The sequence below is a fragment of the Colossoma macropomum genome, unplaced genomic scaffold, assembly GCF_904425465.1.
Source record: "Colossoma macropomum unplaced genomic scaffold, Colossoma_macropomum, whole genome shotgun sequence".
In the NCBI taxonomy this organism is placed as follows: Eukaryota; Metazoa; Chordata; class Actinopteri; order Characiformes; family Serrasalmidae; genus Colossoma; species Colossoma macropomum.
The window spans coordinates 18,314,770-18,334,760 of record NW_023494790.1 but is presented as its reverse complement, the minus strand read 5'-3'; the positions used below and the strand labels follow the sequence as shown (position 1 = coordinate 18,334,760).

At 42.6% G+C, this 19,991-nt stretch overlaps 1 protein-coding gene across 1 annotated transcript; it reads right to left on the bottom strand.

Annotated features, from left to right (window-relative positions):
• Nucleotides 1-217: 217 nt before the first annotated feature.
• On the bottom strand, nt 218-18,053 carry socs5a (suppressor of cytokine signaling 5a). The gene is given in 3 exon segments (XM_036572423.1): nt 218-6,594; nt 6,596-7,118; nt 17,711-18,053. Coding segments are annotated over 2 exon segments (1,584 nt in total). The 5' UTR covers nt 7,100-7,118; nt 17,711-18,053; the 3' UTR covers nt 218-5,514.
• Nucleotides 18,054-19,991: the final 1,938 nt, after the last annotated feature.

Sequence of the window (19,991 nt, the reverse complement as noted above, 5' to 3'; positions counted from 1 at the left end):
GCTTCGTCTCATCAGAACGGGGAAAGGGTAGACGAGGTCAAGCAGGGATGGCCACTGCAGTGGTGTTTACAATGACATCTGTTAACCACTGTAGGTCACAAAGTCTATAAATCAAAAGCTCAGGACAGCATTCGGGATGAACATGTCAGCTATTTGCGTGAGAGACTGACACCCCCCACCCCATCTGAAATAAAATTTAAGGGAAGCAGACTACACATAACTGTTTTATTTATTTATTTTGTTTAATATTAAGACAATGAAGCATAAGCCAAGAGCACCGAGAGTGACAGCTACTGGTGGGAGAGCAACACTGCTGCCCCTCTGCCCCCAAACAGCATACTGTAACCCAAAGTCAAACAAAATAATACAACAGAGCAACTTAGTAACATAGCCTGAAGTAGGGACCATTAACTGTACATAAGATAGACAGCGAGAAAGAGCGAAAGAGAGATAAAGACAGAGAAAAAAACATCGAGAACAGAAAAAGGGGTGAGTGATTACACTGTACAGTACAAACCACGGGCAGTGTAAAAAAAAAAGGATAAAAATGACAACTCAAAGATGGTGAGAAAGAGAGTGATATACTCATAGTTCAAGACAGTCCATGATGGTTCGCTGGGCAAGTGCTGCAAGGGTTTTTTTTTGGCAGTCAAATCACTAAAGTGGGGGTGGGCGGTCTTAAAAAGTCATCTTTATGATGTCCAAACCTTGTCAAGTGGTGTCACCACAGCACCCAGGCCACACCCCCACCTCCAATGCCCTCCCCTCAACTAAATGTGCATATACAGCATTAAAGTGACAGAGTTGTAACCATGGTGATGTTCATGATCCATTGCATCTCAAACAAAAGACTCACTTTTTTTTCCTTAATGTAAATATATATCAAACAAAAGTTAGACTGTAAATCTTTTAATTCACTTTTTCTGCCTAAGCATTGCTAAACTCAACCTTCCTATGCTATGTGTACAGAAACATGCCAGATAACATTGAACAGGAAACAATCTCTCCTATGGTAAGTGCGCAAGATTACTCATGAAATGGCTTAGAAAATATTCCCTTAAGTTTGTAACTGCAGTGTTGTTATATCAAAGGATAACCCTTTAATAAAGTGAAGCATATTCTGGCAAGTTTTGCTCACATGCTTGTGACCAGGAGACCATAAAAATCATACTTCCGTTTACATACAACTCAAAATCAAGTAAACAACTGGCCTCTCAAAATCGGTCACTCGGCAGCCTGAGAGAACGTAGACCTGTCCACGCAGCTTCTCTTTTCTGTGCAGGAAAGCACTGAGTCAAACATACACCAGGTGGCCTGCAAATATAAACACTAAAAACCGCACCAGGTGTGGGATGATTATTGAAAAAAAAAAAAAAGGCTAGCCTAGAACAAAATCAGCTGCTAAAATATGGATTAAGCCACAAGCCTTTTTTTCTTTATACCAATCTTTATGGCATCATTATCATTATCATCACCCCCTTTTAAACACACATACATATTCACACACGCTATTACATTTTTAAATCTTTCTTACATAACTTTTTTAGAGTTTTAACTACATAATGGGACATCTCACTTCACTTGATTGCAAGTCGTCTGACATGGGCCAGAACACTAAAGTTGAAATATCTGCAGAGACAATTCGGTAGTTTGAACATTGTTAGAAGGGAAAGGCACTTTTGAAAGTCACACCACAGAGAGCCAATCAGCACCTTTTTGGGTCTCAAACCAGGCTTCTCTGTATCTGAAATGTCTCACCTGTAAATGTTAACTGGATTCACTCAGAGAGGAAGATGTAGTAAGCCCATCACTTCTCTGGTCAATGGATTGATCTGGATCTGCTGCAGTCAAAACCAGAACCTTTGGTCACTTTAATACATACTTTCTCTCATACACATTTATGACTCTTTGTCACCAGTTCATTTGCTTTATCTTGCTTCTAGATGTAAACTGGACAATCTTCACTTCACATGTTCTTACACTATAAAGGAGAATTTTCCTCATCTAACCCACCCCTGTTGGTAGCTAAGCCAAAGGACAACGAGTTATTGCCTTTCGTTACGATTACTACTAATAAAAATATCTTATTTTAAAATCTGTATGAATACACGTTTACCCCGTACATCTCTCTACTAGTAAAACAAGGGAAGGACAGAGAGGAGGTATATCAGGGAGTCCAAGCAACACCCACACACACACACACCCCACCCTGCCATCAACCGCTGCCCTGATAAAAGTGTCAAGTTTAATAAGGCAGCATTTGGAGCAAAGCCAAGCATGATACACCTTTACAGGCAGGCAGTCAGAGGGACAGCCAAGGCCTTCTCAAAACACCACTGTTTTCAGGTGAGCTTTGGCCTGCCACCATTCCTGCTGAAGCTGAGCCAAAGGGGGAAATCATTTAGCGGGGACCCTGCGTTTCCCATATACACCAAACCTCAACGCCTGATAACTCTCCAACAGAACTCTATGGATGCAGTTTGCTGTCTGTACCCAGGCGAGACCTAGTTGGTTTTGCCAATGGGAAAATGAATGGCATTTTCAAAAAACATATATGTCCCAAAGCTTACACGTTTTTTCATATGTACATTTTTCCAATGAATCTTACTGGATTCTCCGAATTACAGGATGATTCCACAGTCAAAACACAAACACTGCTACACACGTTACATGTAAGCTAGCACTCCTGCGAGCTGAATAGATATCACTGATATCAACAATGTCAACCTAAACAAAATACCCTGTGCAAACCAGTGAGCTTTGTCAAGTGTGGTAATTAAATGGCTTTGGCAGTAGTATTCTACAATCATAGTAGCTGGTGTTATATAATAGCATTAAAGTATAGCAGGTTGTTTACTTTCACGCAACATCAATTCTATGCACAGGAGTGCTATTTTGCTTGTAGCATGTACGTAGCAATATTCGTATATTAACTTTGCCATAGTGTCGATTTCCAAAAGCACAAGGGATGCAAGGTGATAAAACAGTTTCCGCAAACATTTGCTAAAACAAAAGGCATCAGACAGATGTTTAGATTTAACAGATATTTAAAAATGATATTTGATTATGTATTAATTGCTGTCTTTACAGGCAGAACATTTAGGCGACACTGGGCAACTGTGCTAAACGGTCTGCGTTTTATACGTTTTACAGCATTTATAACCCTACAGAAATAAATGGTACATTTCTCTGCAATGCTAATCCAGATGGATCCCAATTAATACATATTATAAATGTTTATGTATTGTCATCACCAGATATACCAGAAAAATATTGAAGATGGAAATGTCCCCAGATGTTCCACCATTTTGGAACATCCCTAAAAATGCTACTTTTTCCGTAGGCAAAACCATTTCTGATCTGGAGTTCCTTATTTAGGCAAGTCGATGACTACAAAATGACGCACCTCTAACGTCTACGCCCATGACTCAACATCTGCCCTTGAGCAAAAGGAAAGCTTAATGGGATAATGTGGGAAGACGTCTTGATCATGGATGCCAGGTGGCAACGCTGTGCATGAGAAGCAGGAGGGCGTTGTTGGGGGAGCAGGGGGTGGGGGGTGCAGGAAGTGAGTTTTGGGAGTCTGACACTCGAATGATATCATACACCATGAGGAAGTCAAACTACTCCTTCTCTCTGCTGGTGTTTCATACTGTAAGCACAGGTTGTGATATATGGTAGAACTGATTTTTACAACAATTAGGTCGCTGATCATATTGAAGATACATGCATTATGCAAAACGTAATGACTTGTATAGAGCTATGAATGCACACTGCCTAGATGACGAGGTTAGGGCATTTTTAACTTTTAACATTAGATGTGAATACACAAGATTTACAATGTTTGGGTTATAAATAAAGAAAAAATAACCGCAGGTGCAGAGTGCACTCAGAGTGAGCTGCAATGAAATGCTATATTCATTCTTTTACTTCTATACGTTAAACTGTTAAAATGGGTCTGACCAGTTTGCACCTGGTGTAGGAGCCAAGCTCTGCTTTTGAGGCTGTGACACTGCAATTTAGTAGGAGTCTGTATCTGTAATGCAACTTGCACATTACTTTCGTTTCAACAACTCACATTTAACTAAGAATCAGCTAATTAAGCAAGCCCGATGCACCCAGTACGCACAATGGCTCTGATAGGGCCACCACACGACACAGTCGTCAGTCCTGCCTAGTGCAATGTTTATCAGACAAGGTGAGCTTAGAGAGTCTGGGTATGTATGTCTGTATATGAATGAATGTATGGCTAACAACAATGGTCCCAGTGTTGTAGGATTATATATTGCCTCTGCTGCTCCCACTAACATAAGCACAGTTGAGTTAAAGTGCCCTTCATCAGTGCCCTTCTCCCACGGCACTGACAGTCCATTCACAATACAAAACAAACAAACAAACAAACAAAAAAACAAAACAATTATCACCACCGCCTGTGCAATTAGTGGTAGGAATTAATGATTACAAAACATACTGATAGCAACAGAACGTTCACGCATAGAGTGTGTTTCTTGAAAACCAGGTGCACTCACATCACATGACACAAAACTGTAGCCACATTATGCATCATCGTCCATCACTTCCTGGAAGTGAAAAGAAGCAGAATGTCACAGAGCCCTTCTGCCGACAACGGGGGCCTTCCGACAGCTGTCTGGACACATAGTTCTAAATCAATCCACCTTTCACAGACCTCTCTCTCTGTTGTTCTCTGTGAATAGGGTAAAATCCTCCTTTCTGTTTCCCGCTCTTCAATGCCTGCTCCACTCCTCCCAACAGAATGTTATCTTGGGAACCACTAACAGAGCACCATGAAGGCAAAGGATTATGGGTAAACGTAACAACTTGATCAGAGCTCAACCCCCCCCCTTCCCCCCCAAAACCCACCCCCGACTTGCCCAAACTGTCCATGATATGACCTTAAAAGCTGACAATGCATTTGCGATGCATTTCAAAGTAAGTAGGGAAGTGAATGGCTGTACAAACGCACATTAGCATGTGAAAGAAAATCAACACAGTGAAAAGACTAAAACCATGTAGTCAAGCAGTGAGAGTGGAGGAGCATGACCATATCTTTTACAAGTTCACCCCAATCATCTTCTCTGAGAATATCAAAAGAAGCTGGGGGGTGAGGGGGGTGGGAAAGTGAAACTAAGGCCCCCCCACTGCTTCAGTCTAGAAGTCCAGAAGCTGTAGAGTGATGTGTCTACTGGGAGAGCCACTTTAGCTTTATGTATTTGTTGGTGCTGAGTAATAAGAAATAAAAAGAAAAAGACAGAAGCTTATATATTGTGTTCAGGTTCAGGCCCCCTTTGCTCCCTCCCACAATTCCCCATCTCTTGTCCTAAAAGCCTTTCCCCACAAAAGATCTTAAATCCTCCAACTCTAGAAAGTGCTGAATGGACTAGTCTTCCGAGAGACTCCCCTGACCCCTGCTGCTTGGTACACAGTGTAAGCCCCTCCCCACACCTAAACCCCATTCTTAGTCTAGCAGGAGTAGAGTTCTAGGTCAGCTCCCTCTCACTTGGCCTTGAGCGGTTCTCGCTCCAGCCAGCGCACGCGTACCCTCTGCTTATAGTGATACTCCCTGAGGTAGTCTTGCAGTGTTGGCGGTAGAGGCAGTGCTGCAATGCCGTCGTAGGTGGTCCCACGGCAGATAACAGCCCGAGCCAGACTCTGCAGGCCAAACGGAAAGGTCCGGTGGAGAGGTGAAGTGAGCAGGGGCTCGAAGAACATGCAGGCACTGGGGTCCTTGTAGTGCTCCAGCAGTGCCGTGACCGTGGCTGCATGGAACACGCAGGGGTCATGGGCATCGAAGCTGAAGTTGTGGTTCCACTGCTCGATCCGTGCATGCAGCGAGCGACCATAGCGACGGAAGCTAACAGAGAATAGGTAGTCTTCCTGGGCCGAATCACGCAGCAGGAAGGTGCCCTCAGGCCGGCCGTCCAGCAGCGCCTCGGCCTCATAACGGTCCATCACTCCCCAGTAACACGGCAGCGCCGTGATCTGCAGCAGGTCCGGCACCAGGCAGTGTATGTAGTCAATCTGCGTATGCACCTTCCACGGTCCTGGGTGCTTGCTGCCTAGGTGGCCCTCCACCGAGATATGGCGCTGCTTGGGCCGGCGGGCCTGCAGGCAAAGGGTGGTGGCATCATCGTCTTCAGAGTCGCAGTCAGCTGCTGCAGCTCCCCGGCTCTCACTCAGGGCCTCCCCCATCCCGGGGGCCAATTTGGGTCCCAGCTTGTAGATGGAGGCCAAGGGTGCTGTGACAGCCTCCACCGTGTGTATCTGGGCGTCAGGTGGTGGGTCCACGCCCTCTTCTATACTGAGCCTTCGTCGCTCACGCAGCCGCTCCTCCTCATCCTCCGGAGAAGCACGTGCAGCATCAGGACCTTCCGTGGAGCAGTCGACTGTCGTGGCTGTAACAGGAGCTGTATGCTGTTTGATTAGATGCCATTTTCGGGCAAGGTCTGAGCCAGGCGGGAAGGGGCATGTCTCCAGCATCAGCTCAGTGATCTGGATCTTGCGCTTGGGTGGCCGTGAGTGGGTGCTGCGTGACGAAGAGCGCAGAGGGAGGCACAGGCCCATCGTATCATGGAAATTGCTGCCGCAGGGAGCGTGGTGCCCCTGGCTCCAGCTCCTCCCTGCTGCTGCTACTTGTTCCATGCCTACGACGGGAGCGGCCACTCCGCCTTTCGGTGGTCTCCAGGGAGCTCTGTGCCTTGGTGGAGCATGAGTGCCTCTTCTTGCCACTCCAGGGAGCGTGACGCGAATAAGAGTCTCTGCGGGCACCAAGAGGGGCACGCCCATCCTCGGTGTCCTGCTCAACTGTGATCTCTAATATCTGGGGCACATCCGCCACACAGTTATGACCCCGGCGTGCCACGCTGCCATTAACCCTTTGCGATACCAAAGGGAGTGCTGACCTGTTGCGAGAAGGGCTGGGTTGTTCTGGTGTGATCTCTCGCTGGACCTGGTCCACATTCTGACAAAATGTATCTAGCTGTGTCTGCGGTTGCACTTCCCCATGGGAACCTCCATCTGGGTGGAGCAGAGACTGACATCCCCTCTTCAGGTTGCTCCACACCTTGCCTACCTTCTCCATGTGGTGGGGGCACCTGTACCTGAAACAGGAGACAGCACATTATTGTCTGAGCATTTATCAGAGCACAAACGACTGTGCCTGCAAGTCAAGCCTAGAGAGAAAACGCACATAAACTGCTGAATGATTGGTGTTAGGGATTGTAGAAGAGCAACTCTGTTAAGTGACTGAGTGATTAAAGTGTTGCCAGGCAGACTCGCAAGGACTCAAGGCCAGCGCTAAAAATGAACTCATGGATACGCTCCCAGCTCCCAGACCTGCTGCCATGGGCTGAGTTACAATGCCAGTCTGGGCCTGTCTCTCTCTGACCACTCAAAGCACAGTAGCTAATATTCAGCAATTCTACATCTAAATTTAATTGAATATGACTCCAAAAGAGTAATGCTAGCAAATGCAACTTTTCTCACAAGTATCTCTGCTGGATTAAAGAGGTTTCTCGACAGGTCTTGCTTGCTGTTCAAGTCTCCAAGTGGGAATAATTTATGTGTGTCAGGTAATCCCTTCTGCATTCGGAATGCACCACCAACCTTCTTTGGCTCTTCACGGTAAACTAGTCATTATATGAGTCAGCAAGAAATAAAGTTGCCCTGCCATTGAGTGATCTCCCATAAGGTGAAGCCTGAGCCTTAGTACTCCTAGTGCCACTCATAAGTGGCTTCTTTATTGAGCATCTGTACTCTGGCTGACCTTTCTCTTTCCAAAGGATGAACTTTTCTCTGGTTCAGACATCAAGCAACCACCTAAATTCAAATTCAGGTCTTCTCACAAAACCTCCGTAACTAACAATTTATAATAATATAAAACATAATCCAATTATAGTGTGTCTCGCACAACATCTACAGAAGTGGCTATACATCTTAGTAGCCCCCTTTTACAATGTTCTTCAATTGTTAGGACACCCACAGGACCACCACAGAGCAAGTATTATTTGGGTGGTAGATCATTCCCAGCACTGCAGTGACACTGACGTGGTGGTGGTGGTGTGTTAGTGTGTGTTGCACTGGTACAAGCAGATCAGCAACAACACCTCAGTGTCACAGCAACAACACCTCAGTGTCACTGCAGGACTGAGAATAGTCCACCAACCAAAATATCCAGCCGATAGCATCCTGTTATCACTTATAAGAGACTAGAGGATGACCAACACAAACTGTGCAGAAACAGATAATGTCTCTGACTTTACTGCTATAAAATGGACCAACAGTGCAGGATTATTTTATAGGGTGGACAGTGATTGGACACAGTGTTTAAAAACTCCAGCAGCACTGCTAACAAAGTATGCAGAGAAACAGATGGACTATGGTCTGTAAATGCAGAACTACAGAGTGCACCTATATGGTAAGAGGAGCTGATAAAATGGAAAATGAGAGGAGAAACAAGAAAGTTGCCAGTTGGGTTATAATGCTTTAGCAATATATTCCACGATGAAGGTACACCTAAACAAGCACACCACCAAATCATTTTCATGAATGTCTGAGGATGATACGTTATAATTAACACACATCTTAGCACAAGAACTAAAAAACTCTAAACTCTTAATCTCTAGTTCTAGAGCATATTGACATAATACTAGGTAATACCAGCTAAGTTCTTCATATTGTTTAACTTTCCCTGCTGAACCTAACTGAGTTAAGCTTGTAATTTGCGTAAAGTTCTAACCAGTTCTCCCCACAATTCTTTGCACATTTTTTTTTCACTACTCCCTATTAAACATATGTAGGAATGGAAACTCAGATAATGATATTGCTGTCCAGAGCACACTGAAATTGGCCTAAGCTTTGAAAGCCTGTAGCTCCTTCCAACATTACTGTTGATCTCCTTCCCTCCATTAGGCTCCTATCACATCTGAGCAAGGTAGCCAAGGCTATAACAGTTATTACCTGGCTCATGTATGCTGGGACTTGGAAAAAAAGAAAAGTATAGACTGGTTGCTGTTGTTTCAATTGGAAATGTTTGTTCTAATGGTTAGTCAACTGAGTAAACATCCTCACTGCTCAATCACAAATATGCTGTACAACCAAAGCAATTCAGGGGAAATAAAGATTTTTGTAGCAGTTCTATGTGTGGTAACTTAGAACAAAACAGCAGTGGACCACTTGCATCAGCTATACTTAGCTTTCCTTGTCTCCCCTGCCCCCCTCTTACAAGGAGAATACATAGACCGGCTATAAATCAAAGCTCAGATATTGCTGTGTAGTTATGATGACAACCTGCTTGGGGGCCAATGAGCTTGTCTTTTCTCCTAACTCAACAACCTTACATCAATTCACACTAAACCCTCACAGCTGAACAATGTTGGGGGCTGAATGCATGTGCACATAATAGAGAGATCTGTCAGTGGGGTCAGCTATGTGTAGGCCTCTCATGTAACATGTGTACAGTTAAATTTGAACACAAACTGGTCTTTGACTATATAGTGCCTTGAGTTCCCAGATTAAATCTGGACATCTGAACATGCTGAATGAATAAAGCAACACTAATTAAATTACCTTGAAATTACTTTGTCCAGACCATGTAATGTCCTGCTACAAAAATGCAATTAGTCCTATTAAAGCACCAACAAAAAAATTATCTAGCTTTCTGCATTAAACTTCTTTCAGAGGGATTTCAACTTGTACCTCAAGAGTGCAGTATGTTTTCGTCCATAGAGTTGACACACATGGTTCAAGTAGTCAATATTCTAAGCTTAAAAAGAAGATGGTGAATTGACAGGATGGCCCCAAGAACAAGAATGAGAATGGGTTTGGGACACTGGTAGGGTTTTAAAAAGTAAGACACACAGGGTATTCAAAGGAAATACTGTCCTCTGCTAGCCAGCACAAGAAGCACACTGCAATGAATGTGTGTGAATCTTGCAGTGCACTCTGACCATTATGGTTTCTCAGGTTAAACCTATTCTAACTCCAGCCAAAGCAGTGTCATCATGGACTGTCTGAGAATAAAAAAGGCCTTTTACATTGACCTCAGTCCCCATGGGATGATGCTTCAACAAGCAAAGCATAAATCTGAACACAACATAAATCTCTAAGCACAGTCTTCATTAATCCACAGGCATAGCAAAATCAATAATCTACAACACATTCAATGTTACTAAATGTGTAACAGCATCAAAACCAGAAAAACAATGTCAGATATTGGCATATCGTCAATATATCCCTCGGCCTCTCAGTTTCCTCGACAACAGGCCAGAGGGTCTCACTTTGAATTTGAATTAAAAATTAAAGCAATGAAAGTCACAGTGTAAAGTATTTTTAAAAATGATTGCATGATACTAAATTTGCACGTTATACTGAACATTCCTGAAAGTTTGAAAAAACATAGACATGTGAGAACTGTCTCGGCATGGTCATACGCCACTTGACTGACATCCTTCAGTCCAAAACTGTACACCCGCTACACCACTGAGGAAGAGCTAAACACAATAAATTTAATGATAAGAAAGAAAAAAACAAACACATTTTTCACAATTTTTTAGTTTTCTGCATTATTTTAGCTCAGTAGCTGTCCTTTACATTGTGTGAATAATTCATGATGATTGGACCAGTAGAACTGCCCCAAAATTGCTTTGAATACATTATTTACATTAAAAATGTTTTCTGTCCTCTTCTGTAAAGTTACCATTTTAAAGATACTTGTTTTTCTTCGGACAGCGACAATACGCAGGTCATGTTGTGGACTACGATGCAGAGTTCAAGACTCTCTATAAATATTATCCAGCTTTTACATGGCAGCGTCTTAAAGAAGCAAAGGAGCTTATTGACCATACTGCTGGATGTAGGTCCAGGAAATGCTGGCATGGCCATGTTGAATGACCGACTAGGCAAAAGAATGAACAGATGAAAGAATGAACAGACGAAAAGATGGAGAGATGAACGAAAAAATAAATGGACAGCAAACTAACAAACAAATGAACAGACAACAGGCAGACAGATGGGATAGCTTGCTACCTCAGTTATGTTTTCTAGGGTAGCTTTTGATCATCAACTGGCACTTTTTACTGGTAAGTTTTTCCGGCTCAGAGAGAGGCCACGCACGACACGAAATTTATTCACAGAACATACTTTGAACTTATAGATTGCGTACATATTGTGTGGCCACTAGAGCATGAAAAACCTACTTACAAAACAGACTTTGGTGTGCTGAGGCTTTACAGCTTAGTGTCAGACTCAACATAGTTTTATATGCACATTTTAACTGGGCTTTAGCTTGCTGTGTTAAATCTTTTCAGGAGGAGTTCAATCTGAGTCACATGACTGCAGCATCCATACATTTGTCCATAGTTTTGACACCCCTATGTCAAGTAATTAGAGTTCTGAGCTTGGTGGGATGGACCAAAGAACAAAGAAAATCCAGGGTTAAACTACATGTGGGTTTAGGACATTGTTGAAGTTAATGTTTTAACTTTGGTGGCATTTGAAAATGGAAACAAGCAGTATAAGGTTTTACATAAGGCAGTTCAGGATTTTTGTATTGTTTATAGCTCCGAAGCACTTTTATTTTAAATTAGCCAAAGCAGTATACGTAGTTTATAACATTTCTAATACAATATATTCAAAATGTAATTAAATTTTGAGTTGAAAAATGTATCAAACCTGAAAATGTTTTATCATTACATCCCTAAATGCTACCAAATGTGTTACAGAGGAGGCTTAGGACTGGTTGTATGGTTCCCTTGCTTGGCTGGGAGACAAGACCAAACCCCTAGAACAAACAAACAAAACATATTTGGCCTAAAAATGGCGTGGGACAACAATCTGGTAAAGGCTGACCCTCTGCTCCAAACACTGAGGAATTTCACATCATTTCAGGCTGTATGTATGCATTTAGCAGCTCACCCACAGGTCACTGTTAAAGTGCTTGTCAGCGCTCTCTCAAAAGTAAAATACTGAACCCAAATATAACGACGTTCATCGTAATAAATGTAGGCTATGCTTCACTGTCCTATATACTCTCCAGAGTTAGAAAGACAATGAAGATCAGAAGGACAGGGACTGGCTATGCTGTCGCTGAGGGACAATAAGCAGAAACATAAATGTCACAGCTTAAGTGGGACAGAGATGAAAGGCTCAGGACAAACTTTCAACCATGAGAAGAGAGCCTGACCCAAGCATTGTATTAATTAGTGGTGTATTAGGCTCACACCAGGCATAAACAGAATCACTCACTGCATGTGACAGATAGTAATAACTAGCAACGAAGCTCATGAAGGCTAGAGAAAATGATTTACACAGAATTCAGAAATCTACAAAGCCACTTGACCGGTAGGCTTGTATTCAGATATCGACAATGAGTAAGCATAACAATAGAAGTAATTTAAGGTAACGGTATCTTACAAAGTTCACATCAGATTGGACAGAGTGAGAAAAACTGGACTATGGGCTAACAGTTTATATTAGCATTAGCTGATCTGAGGAACTGTTAATGCAGATACAGATGTTATGCAGATGATGTGTTCCTAATTTATTAGATAATTTAACTTGTTTACTGCCTGTAAGAACATTCTGTCCTATGTGAAGCCATTAAAGTAAACCTGTATTAGGCTCACACTGGGCATTAAACTGTATCTTATTTCTCCTTTTTTGCCATAAAGTAATTGTAAATCACCTGAGCAACTGAAATGTGAACACTCTTCCTTTCTACTTTACCTACATGTGTTTCTCTTAGTAAATCTGCATCTGCACCTGTATTGTCTGTAGGTCTCTTCAAGCCTTTCCAATTGTGCAAGGGGGGTATGTAACACATTTTAGCGTAGTGGCCAGATTTCTTGATATTGTGGATTAATACCCAAGACCACACAACTTTTAAAATTGAATGTGGACAAATTCTGTGCATTTCAAGAGAGAAAAATATTTCGGAATTTCCACAAGCAGCAAACCAGTTATCAAACGTCTGTATACTGAAAGTTCTGCAGTTTAACAGCAGCAGAATATCTAGCGGGTTGATAGCAGTCCCCCCTTGTCCATCATCCTTTGGCTGCACTTGGACAGCCTCTGGATGAATTCTGGCTCCTGGCACCAGATCACAAAACACTAGGCTGTTAAATACTAGGCTATTCTCTGCTCAGCTTGGGTTTCTGCTCCCGAGAACGTTAACGAGCCTTGTGCAGAGCTGCCACTTCCTGGTAGTCCAGATCCCACCCCCCCCACCCTCCCCAACACCCCCACTCCTCTCCCCAACACCCCCACCCCCTCTCCCCTCCACCTGATACTGCAGCCAAACTCTACACCAGACATCCAAGTCACAGTGGAGGAAGCACATCAGCATACACCACGGCCCAGTCTGCCTGATTCTGACCTAATAATCATCCAGCCACACGGTTTACTTTAATATTCAGTGGACGGAGAATAACTCATATCAAACACACTACTGCCGAAATTCTCAGTAAAAAAAAATTAAAAATACTACATTACTGTGCAAGAGAGTCAATTCACTCATTTATTTAATTTACAGTCAAAATGACCATTAAGTGCAAGGTTTTCCTTGCATTCTTTGTATTTGTTACAGCTTCCAATCTTTTGGGAGATTTGCTTTTGGAAGTTTTTCGAAGAAATCTGCGGTAATATTTTTCCACACCCCCAAGTTCAGTCCTACAAGCTGGTTGCATTTTCTGCTTCTCACTCTCCAAGTCATGACAAACACATTCAATGCTGTTGAGGTCTAGACTCTAGGATGGTCAGTTCATTATTCTGAGAACACAAGTAGCATCTTTGTTTAATGTGCAAATTTTCTTCTTCGTTGTCTATTTTCTCTTCTCAGTTATATCAGAACTATCTCCTAAAAATGAATAATTTGTCTAAATTTTAACTGAAAATGAAGTAAATGAAGGTCGATCTCTAACTTTTACACAGTACTGTACATTCATTCATCATTACTGCAGCTACCTAAGCTTCATTATCAGTATGAATATACAAAGCACAAGTTTAAGACATCTAAAAAGTCTGTAAAACAGTTAGGAAAATGTCACGGGGGGGGGCTTTATATATTCAATACCACAAAAGGTGTTAACTTAGTTCCCCGTCACAGTTAGGTACTGTATTACACCCACTGTGTGCAATACTATATCCTGAGTGGAGTGTTTCAGTTTTATCATCTTTAGACTAACACAAACTGCCATGATCAGTTTAGCTGCATGGAAAATCACTGTAACAACATGCAGTTGAAAAGAGAATTTTCTTAGAACTCTTAACCTTTCACCATCTTAATCAAATAAATTCATTAGAACGAATAAAGTAAATGTAGCCGTGCATCAAGCACAATCTTCTCACAAACACAATAAGGTGAAGTCTCAAACAAGTAGTCTATATGAAACCTACTGTCGTGCAACAGATTTGTAAATACACCAAGTGGAGTCTTATGAACAGCTGACGATAACATCCATGTCCTGAATGGAAGACAGACATAGAGGGTGGTACCTCCTGCCAGAAAGATAAGAGCGAGCAAGTTCATGCACAGCTGCTGCACCTCACTTTAGGTGCCAGGTCCATCTCTGGGTTATGACCCTTCTTGCTAGTCATGATAAACAAACAAGCCCAAACCTTACAGAAATTATTCTTAGTATTCATGTCCAAAATACAATGAGTTCCTCTGGGGGAAAGCATTGCTCTTAAAAAAATAAAAGCGCTAAAAAGGGTTCCTTGAAGTGATGCCACAGAAGAACCAATTCTATTTCCCTAAAGAACCTTCAATGGACGGTTCTTTAAAAAGAACCATTTTTGTGAATGAGATGTGAGTGTGAAGAACCTTTCTAAAGTTTAAAGAATGTTCACATCAGGTAAAAGTTTCTATATCAATTAAAGTTTTTCAAGCCAAGAACCATTTGGGAACATTTTATTTTTAAGGGTGATGACCTGATTAACTATTCAACTCGTTCATTTATTAATAAAAAATTGCAGCTATCACTGCATCTTTTTTCTGTTAATTAACTGTTACCTGCTGTCAGAGAGGATGTACAACAAAACTGCTGAAACACAAGTTAAAATGGTACAACTGCTAACCAAACTAATTTTACGCCATAGGTACAGCAAATACTTATGACTTCCTTTCTAGTAACAAACTCTTAACACAGACCAGTGGTCACCAACCCTGCTTGTGGGGATGTACCTTCTTACAGAATTTAGCTTCAGCCCTATCCAAATAATTAAGTGGGCTGATGATCTGGATCAGATGCATTCAATCAGGACTGGAAGAGAACTCAAAAAGGCAGATCTCTAGAAGCAGGGTTGATGACCTCTGATGTAGACCACTAAAGAGAAGACTTGTGAGCAGACTTCACTGTGCCTGAATGTCTGTGGTCAGCCTCATGGAGGACACTTGTCCCCTGAGTGAAATTCTGTCTCATAGGAAATAAGCAGTAAGGAGGCTGTAGACGCACCTACACTTCCACTGAGGTCATCGTCTCTGTTGCAAGCTTCAAGCCAGCTAAAACACCTGCGTAGGCCCTAATTGCAACAAAGGGAAATGTGCCTACAACCAGAAGAGGATAATAATACATTTCTATATTCCTTTCCACTTTTAATTGCCTGAATGTAAGTGCGGTAATGGCAATGTGCTAAACAACTGTGCAATATTTCGAAACATAATTAAGGAGGCTGAGAAGGAATGCCAATCTGAAATGCCAAAAGTACTGCAACAGTTCAAGCAAAGTGGCAACAAAAATACTTCCAAATGTCCTCCTAGAGCATTTTCCTGGAACATTTGGAATCTGGAACTGCTCTGAAACACGAATGCGAAATTCAAATGAACCCCGGCCAAAAGGCATCCAAGATCAGAGATGAAGACGTTGGTCCACAACCATAGACCCAAGTATGAGGCACTGTGAAGCCGTTACCAAATCCACATGTAACTTTTGCCTGCTGAAGACAAGACAGTGAACTGCTGCCATTTGGAATGTCTGCAGTGCCAACCGTGCTCTTAAACGGATCACTTTATGCATTGTGAAACTTCAAACTTATTTGGAAGAACCTCCATGAATGCTCCAGGGACGCATGCCACTGAACTGAATTTCATATGTGATATTCCTTAAAAATGGGTTCTGGGAAAACAGGCCCAGTTTCCTGTGTGGCAGAGGGCTTTCGTGGGTCATGATCCGGTGAGAAAAAGTGTTCAGAACTGATGAAGAGGACTGGACACCATATTTACAGACTTTTTCTATATACGCTGCCATATAATTCCCTCCCATGAGCGAGGGTGCAAAACACCAGATTTTTTGTGGTTCATGTGCTTCTGTGTTTGTGCGAATGATTACACTGTAGACATCAAAGCTCATCAAACCAGACAAAGTTTTTAGAGGAAACTAAAACTACCTGTTCTCTGTGCAGATTATCCCTCCTTCAGTACAGACATCATTTATCAACACCCCTCATCATATATTACCCAGCCATGCAAGCCATACTAGCTTTTTATTTATATGTGCACATTTAAAGCTTCAGTAGGGCAGTTGTGACTGCAGGACAAGGCTTGCAGGGTCATGAACAGACAGTCAAAGAGTTAAAGGGCCCATATCATGGAAAACTGAATATTCTTCACTTTTGTGAAATAAGCTCTAGTATGTAGCACACAAAACTGATTCAAACCATACCATTCACTCCCCAGTCCAGACAGGGAAACTAAGCTGCATAAAGCAGGCCACTGTGAACTGAGTGTTTTTTGTGATGTCACAAAAACCAACTCACTTGCATATACCTGCCTACTGCAGTTTAGCCCCACCCATTCAGCTCAAGTTATAGGAAGTGTTCCAGCCTGGACTAGACAATTACTCAATGAGGCACAATGCAGTGCAGCCAATCAGAGTTCATTAACATGTACCAGTATTACAGGTACAGCAGCAAAAAAACAGCTTTTTATTACTAGTGGGATAAAGAGAGATTGGAAAATGAAAAAATTAATTGAGTGATTTTGGTACATAAACCCACATAAATGTTATAAGCGGACTTCAGGGAGAACAAAAAAAAAAATACAAGTAAAAATCCATGATAAGGGATCTTGAATTATAATTAATGTTAAAAGTTTTTTTACACATATTTCCAAGTCGTTTATTCAGTAGTGTTTGAAGCAAATGAGTGTCAGTAGACGGGAACTAAATAGTCTAAATCTGGCTTTCATCTGCACATGCGTTATAACCAGCGTTTATTCCTCAAGTCCACAATCAGTGCTAAAAATAATCTCAGCTCCACGATTCATTTATAACAGCAGAAACGTGAATTGTTCGAGGCTGCCTGCTGGGGCCTTTAACACGGGAATGGAAACCCTGGGAAGTGACAGCCTATCCAGAGTCCGGGCTGCTGCCTTGGAAATAGCGGATCTATTTTATCCCAGACATCGTTACGACTCTTGTGTCTAATTCTGCACGCTTTAGCTGATTCAAACGAGTTCCCACTCTGAACCCTTTTTCATATCAGTAGCGCCAGTACAAGTCATTTTACCCATTTCACCCAGTGTAAAGCCGCAGCTACCAGGCTGCGTATTGGCCATGGCTGCTTTAGCTGAGCCGGCTGCCCACCTGGGTAAGCTGGGTAAGGGCCCACTCCAAACTCAGCACAAAAGGCCTCGAAACAACATGCAGGAAAACGCAGCCGAGTCGGTTCACAGCGACACTGCACGGCAAAACGAACTTACCGATTCTTCCGTGGCGCTCTTGTACTATTTTCTCGAAGGTTTTCTTTTGTTTGCGACCAAAACGCGATCAAGAAAAGTGGGATCCATTTTGCCGTGTCGAGAGAAGTAGGCAGCTAAAAGCCCAAACAGACACGTCTCGTCTCAGCAGTGGGGACTTATGGAGAGGCGAGCTGTAAGCAGGCGCCTCGACCGTGTCGTCGACATTTTGCGAGTCTATTCTTATATAATAAGGGAAAAAACTACAACAGTCCCATTCCCTTCTTCCCGGAGTCGTTCTCTTTCCCCTGACGGCCGATATGGTCGCCGAGTGCAGCAAAGAAGAGAAGCAGGAGAGGGGGAGAGAGAGGGAGGAGGGATGGCAGGCGGCTCCTGAGTGACATCAGGGGACTCCAATCACACGCAGTCCCGGATTTAGGCTTCCGATAGCGGATACGGATGGGGAAAGGCCTCGGTGGAGTCCGTGACCACGTTATTTATTTTTTCTCCACCTGTATTCCGACAAATCCCGCCCGTATTCGGAAAAGACCCCGCCTCCTGCGCCAGGATTGGGTGGTATAGTTCGTAATAGACGAGCCCAGCACATGAAGGGCACTAGTGGCTAATCATGCAGACGAAGGGCGGAGATTGCCGGAATACGAGCGGGATTTGTCGGAGAATAGGCGGACTGGTGACCGTGGTCCTTTACGGATGCGGCAGTTCCCCTCGAAGGCCACAGTTTCTGCTCTGGTGCTGTAGAGAGAGTTTAGTGTGCAGTGGGATTCCTCTCGGGTTCTTCTTCAACAACAGCCTAGTCTAACTTTGCTCCATAACAAGGGAAAAAAGCTCCGGGCAGCGTGATTAAACAGAACCATCAAACCCATGTCCACAATACGTGACTATATTCTGTGACGAAACCTAATCGTTATTTTTCTAGTGAAAGCCCTGCTGAAAAATAGACCATTAAAACCACCAGGATTAATACCCGAGGGGCTTGCTTTCAAATGGGAATTGGCTTAATGGTTACCATTAGAGCCAAATCCCTGTAGATCACATTAGATCCCATTAGGAAAACATCAAATGCATCTGGAATCAGTCACAGAACACCTGTTAAACCATTAGAATCATTTACACTGTGATATCAACCTATCAGGAAAACACAAATTACCCTTACTGACTATTGGACACCACCAGGAACTAACAGAAACTTTTAATGGTTTCTACGACTTTTTCAGAAGTGCGCCCACCGGTGACCACTAGGCCTACATTTTCACAAACGAGTGATCATATTGTCAGAACGCGAGAAGACCACAAGGTGTCAGTGTGGTGCTGCAGGTGGGATAATTACAATCTTTCTTTCTTTCTTTCTGATTACAAAGAAAGCATGACTAGTCCTGTTTGACTGGATTTAGTGCAGTGTAGTATATAAACTGCACTGCACTTTATTCAGTGCACTGAATAAAATTTTTTGAATAAAAATTTATTTGCACTCATCAAACATCAGGAAAAATGAAATATCATGATGAATATTGCGTATCGTGAAAATGGCTTTAAGTACTATGATATTGTATTTTTGCTATGTTGCCCACCTCTAGTGCATTCTGTATATTTATGTGCGCATGCTTGAATGGTGGGTGGATTCCCCAGTCATGTGACCAGGTCCCCCTTTGTGCCATGTCCCCTCCCATCCACCTGGTCATGCGACATGGATGTGCACTGTATGACAAAGGCAGACTGTTCTCCACTTAATACCCTCTTTAAGCCTGAGTATCAGCTGCTGGTCCACTCACAGCCCCCCAAACTGCAGGCAAGTTTAATTGAAACAGAACTGAGAAAGCCTCTGAAATTCAACCCCTCCTCTTTCTTTATGACAACATAGGATGTATAGCATGTAAGTGACTTTGATATTTGCTTAGTCTAGACTAGAAAGGGGCAGTGCTCTGAATGTCAGTCAGTAATACTCCTGAGCAGGGTTATACAAAGGTCTACTTCCTTAAATGGACTTCTGTAACTTATTGCACAGGCTAATCCTTCTTTTCTGGTGGTCAACATACAGTAGTGGTCAGTGTTTGTATATATAGCACTGCCTGATTAATGGCATGTGGTCACAGAGGCATCATATGCAGTTATGTAAAGAAATGTTGTTGGTTGAGGTTTAAGATGTAAAAAATAAAGTAAAAAAAGAAGAACATTTCATTTACCTGGCCTAGTCACAGCCAGTCAGCAGTGCCATTACTGTTTCAGGATTAGCCTAAAGTTCAATAATACATAAAAAGAACATACATTAAGGACATTGTTATTTGAA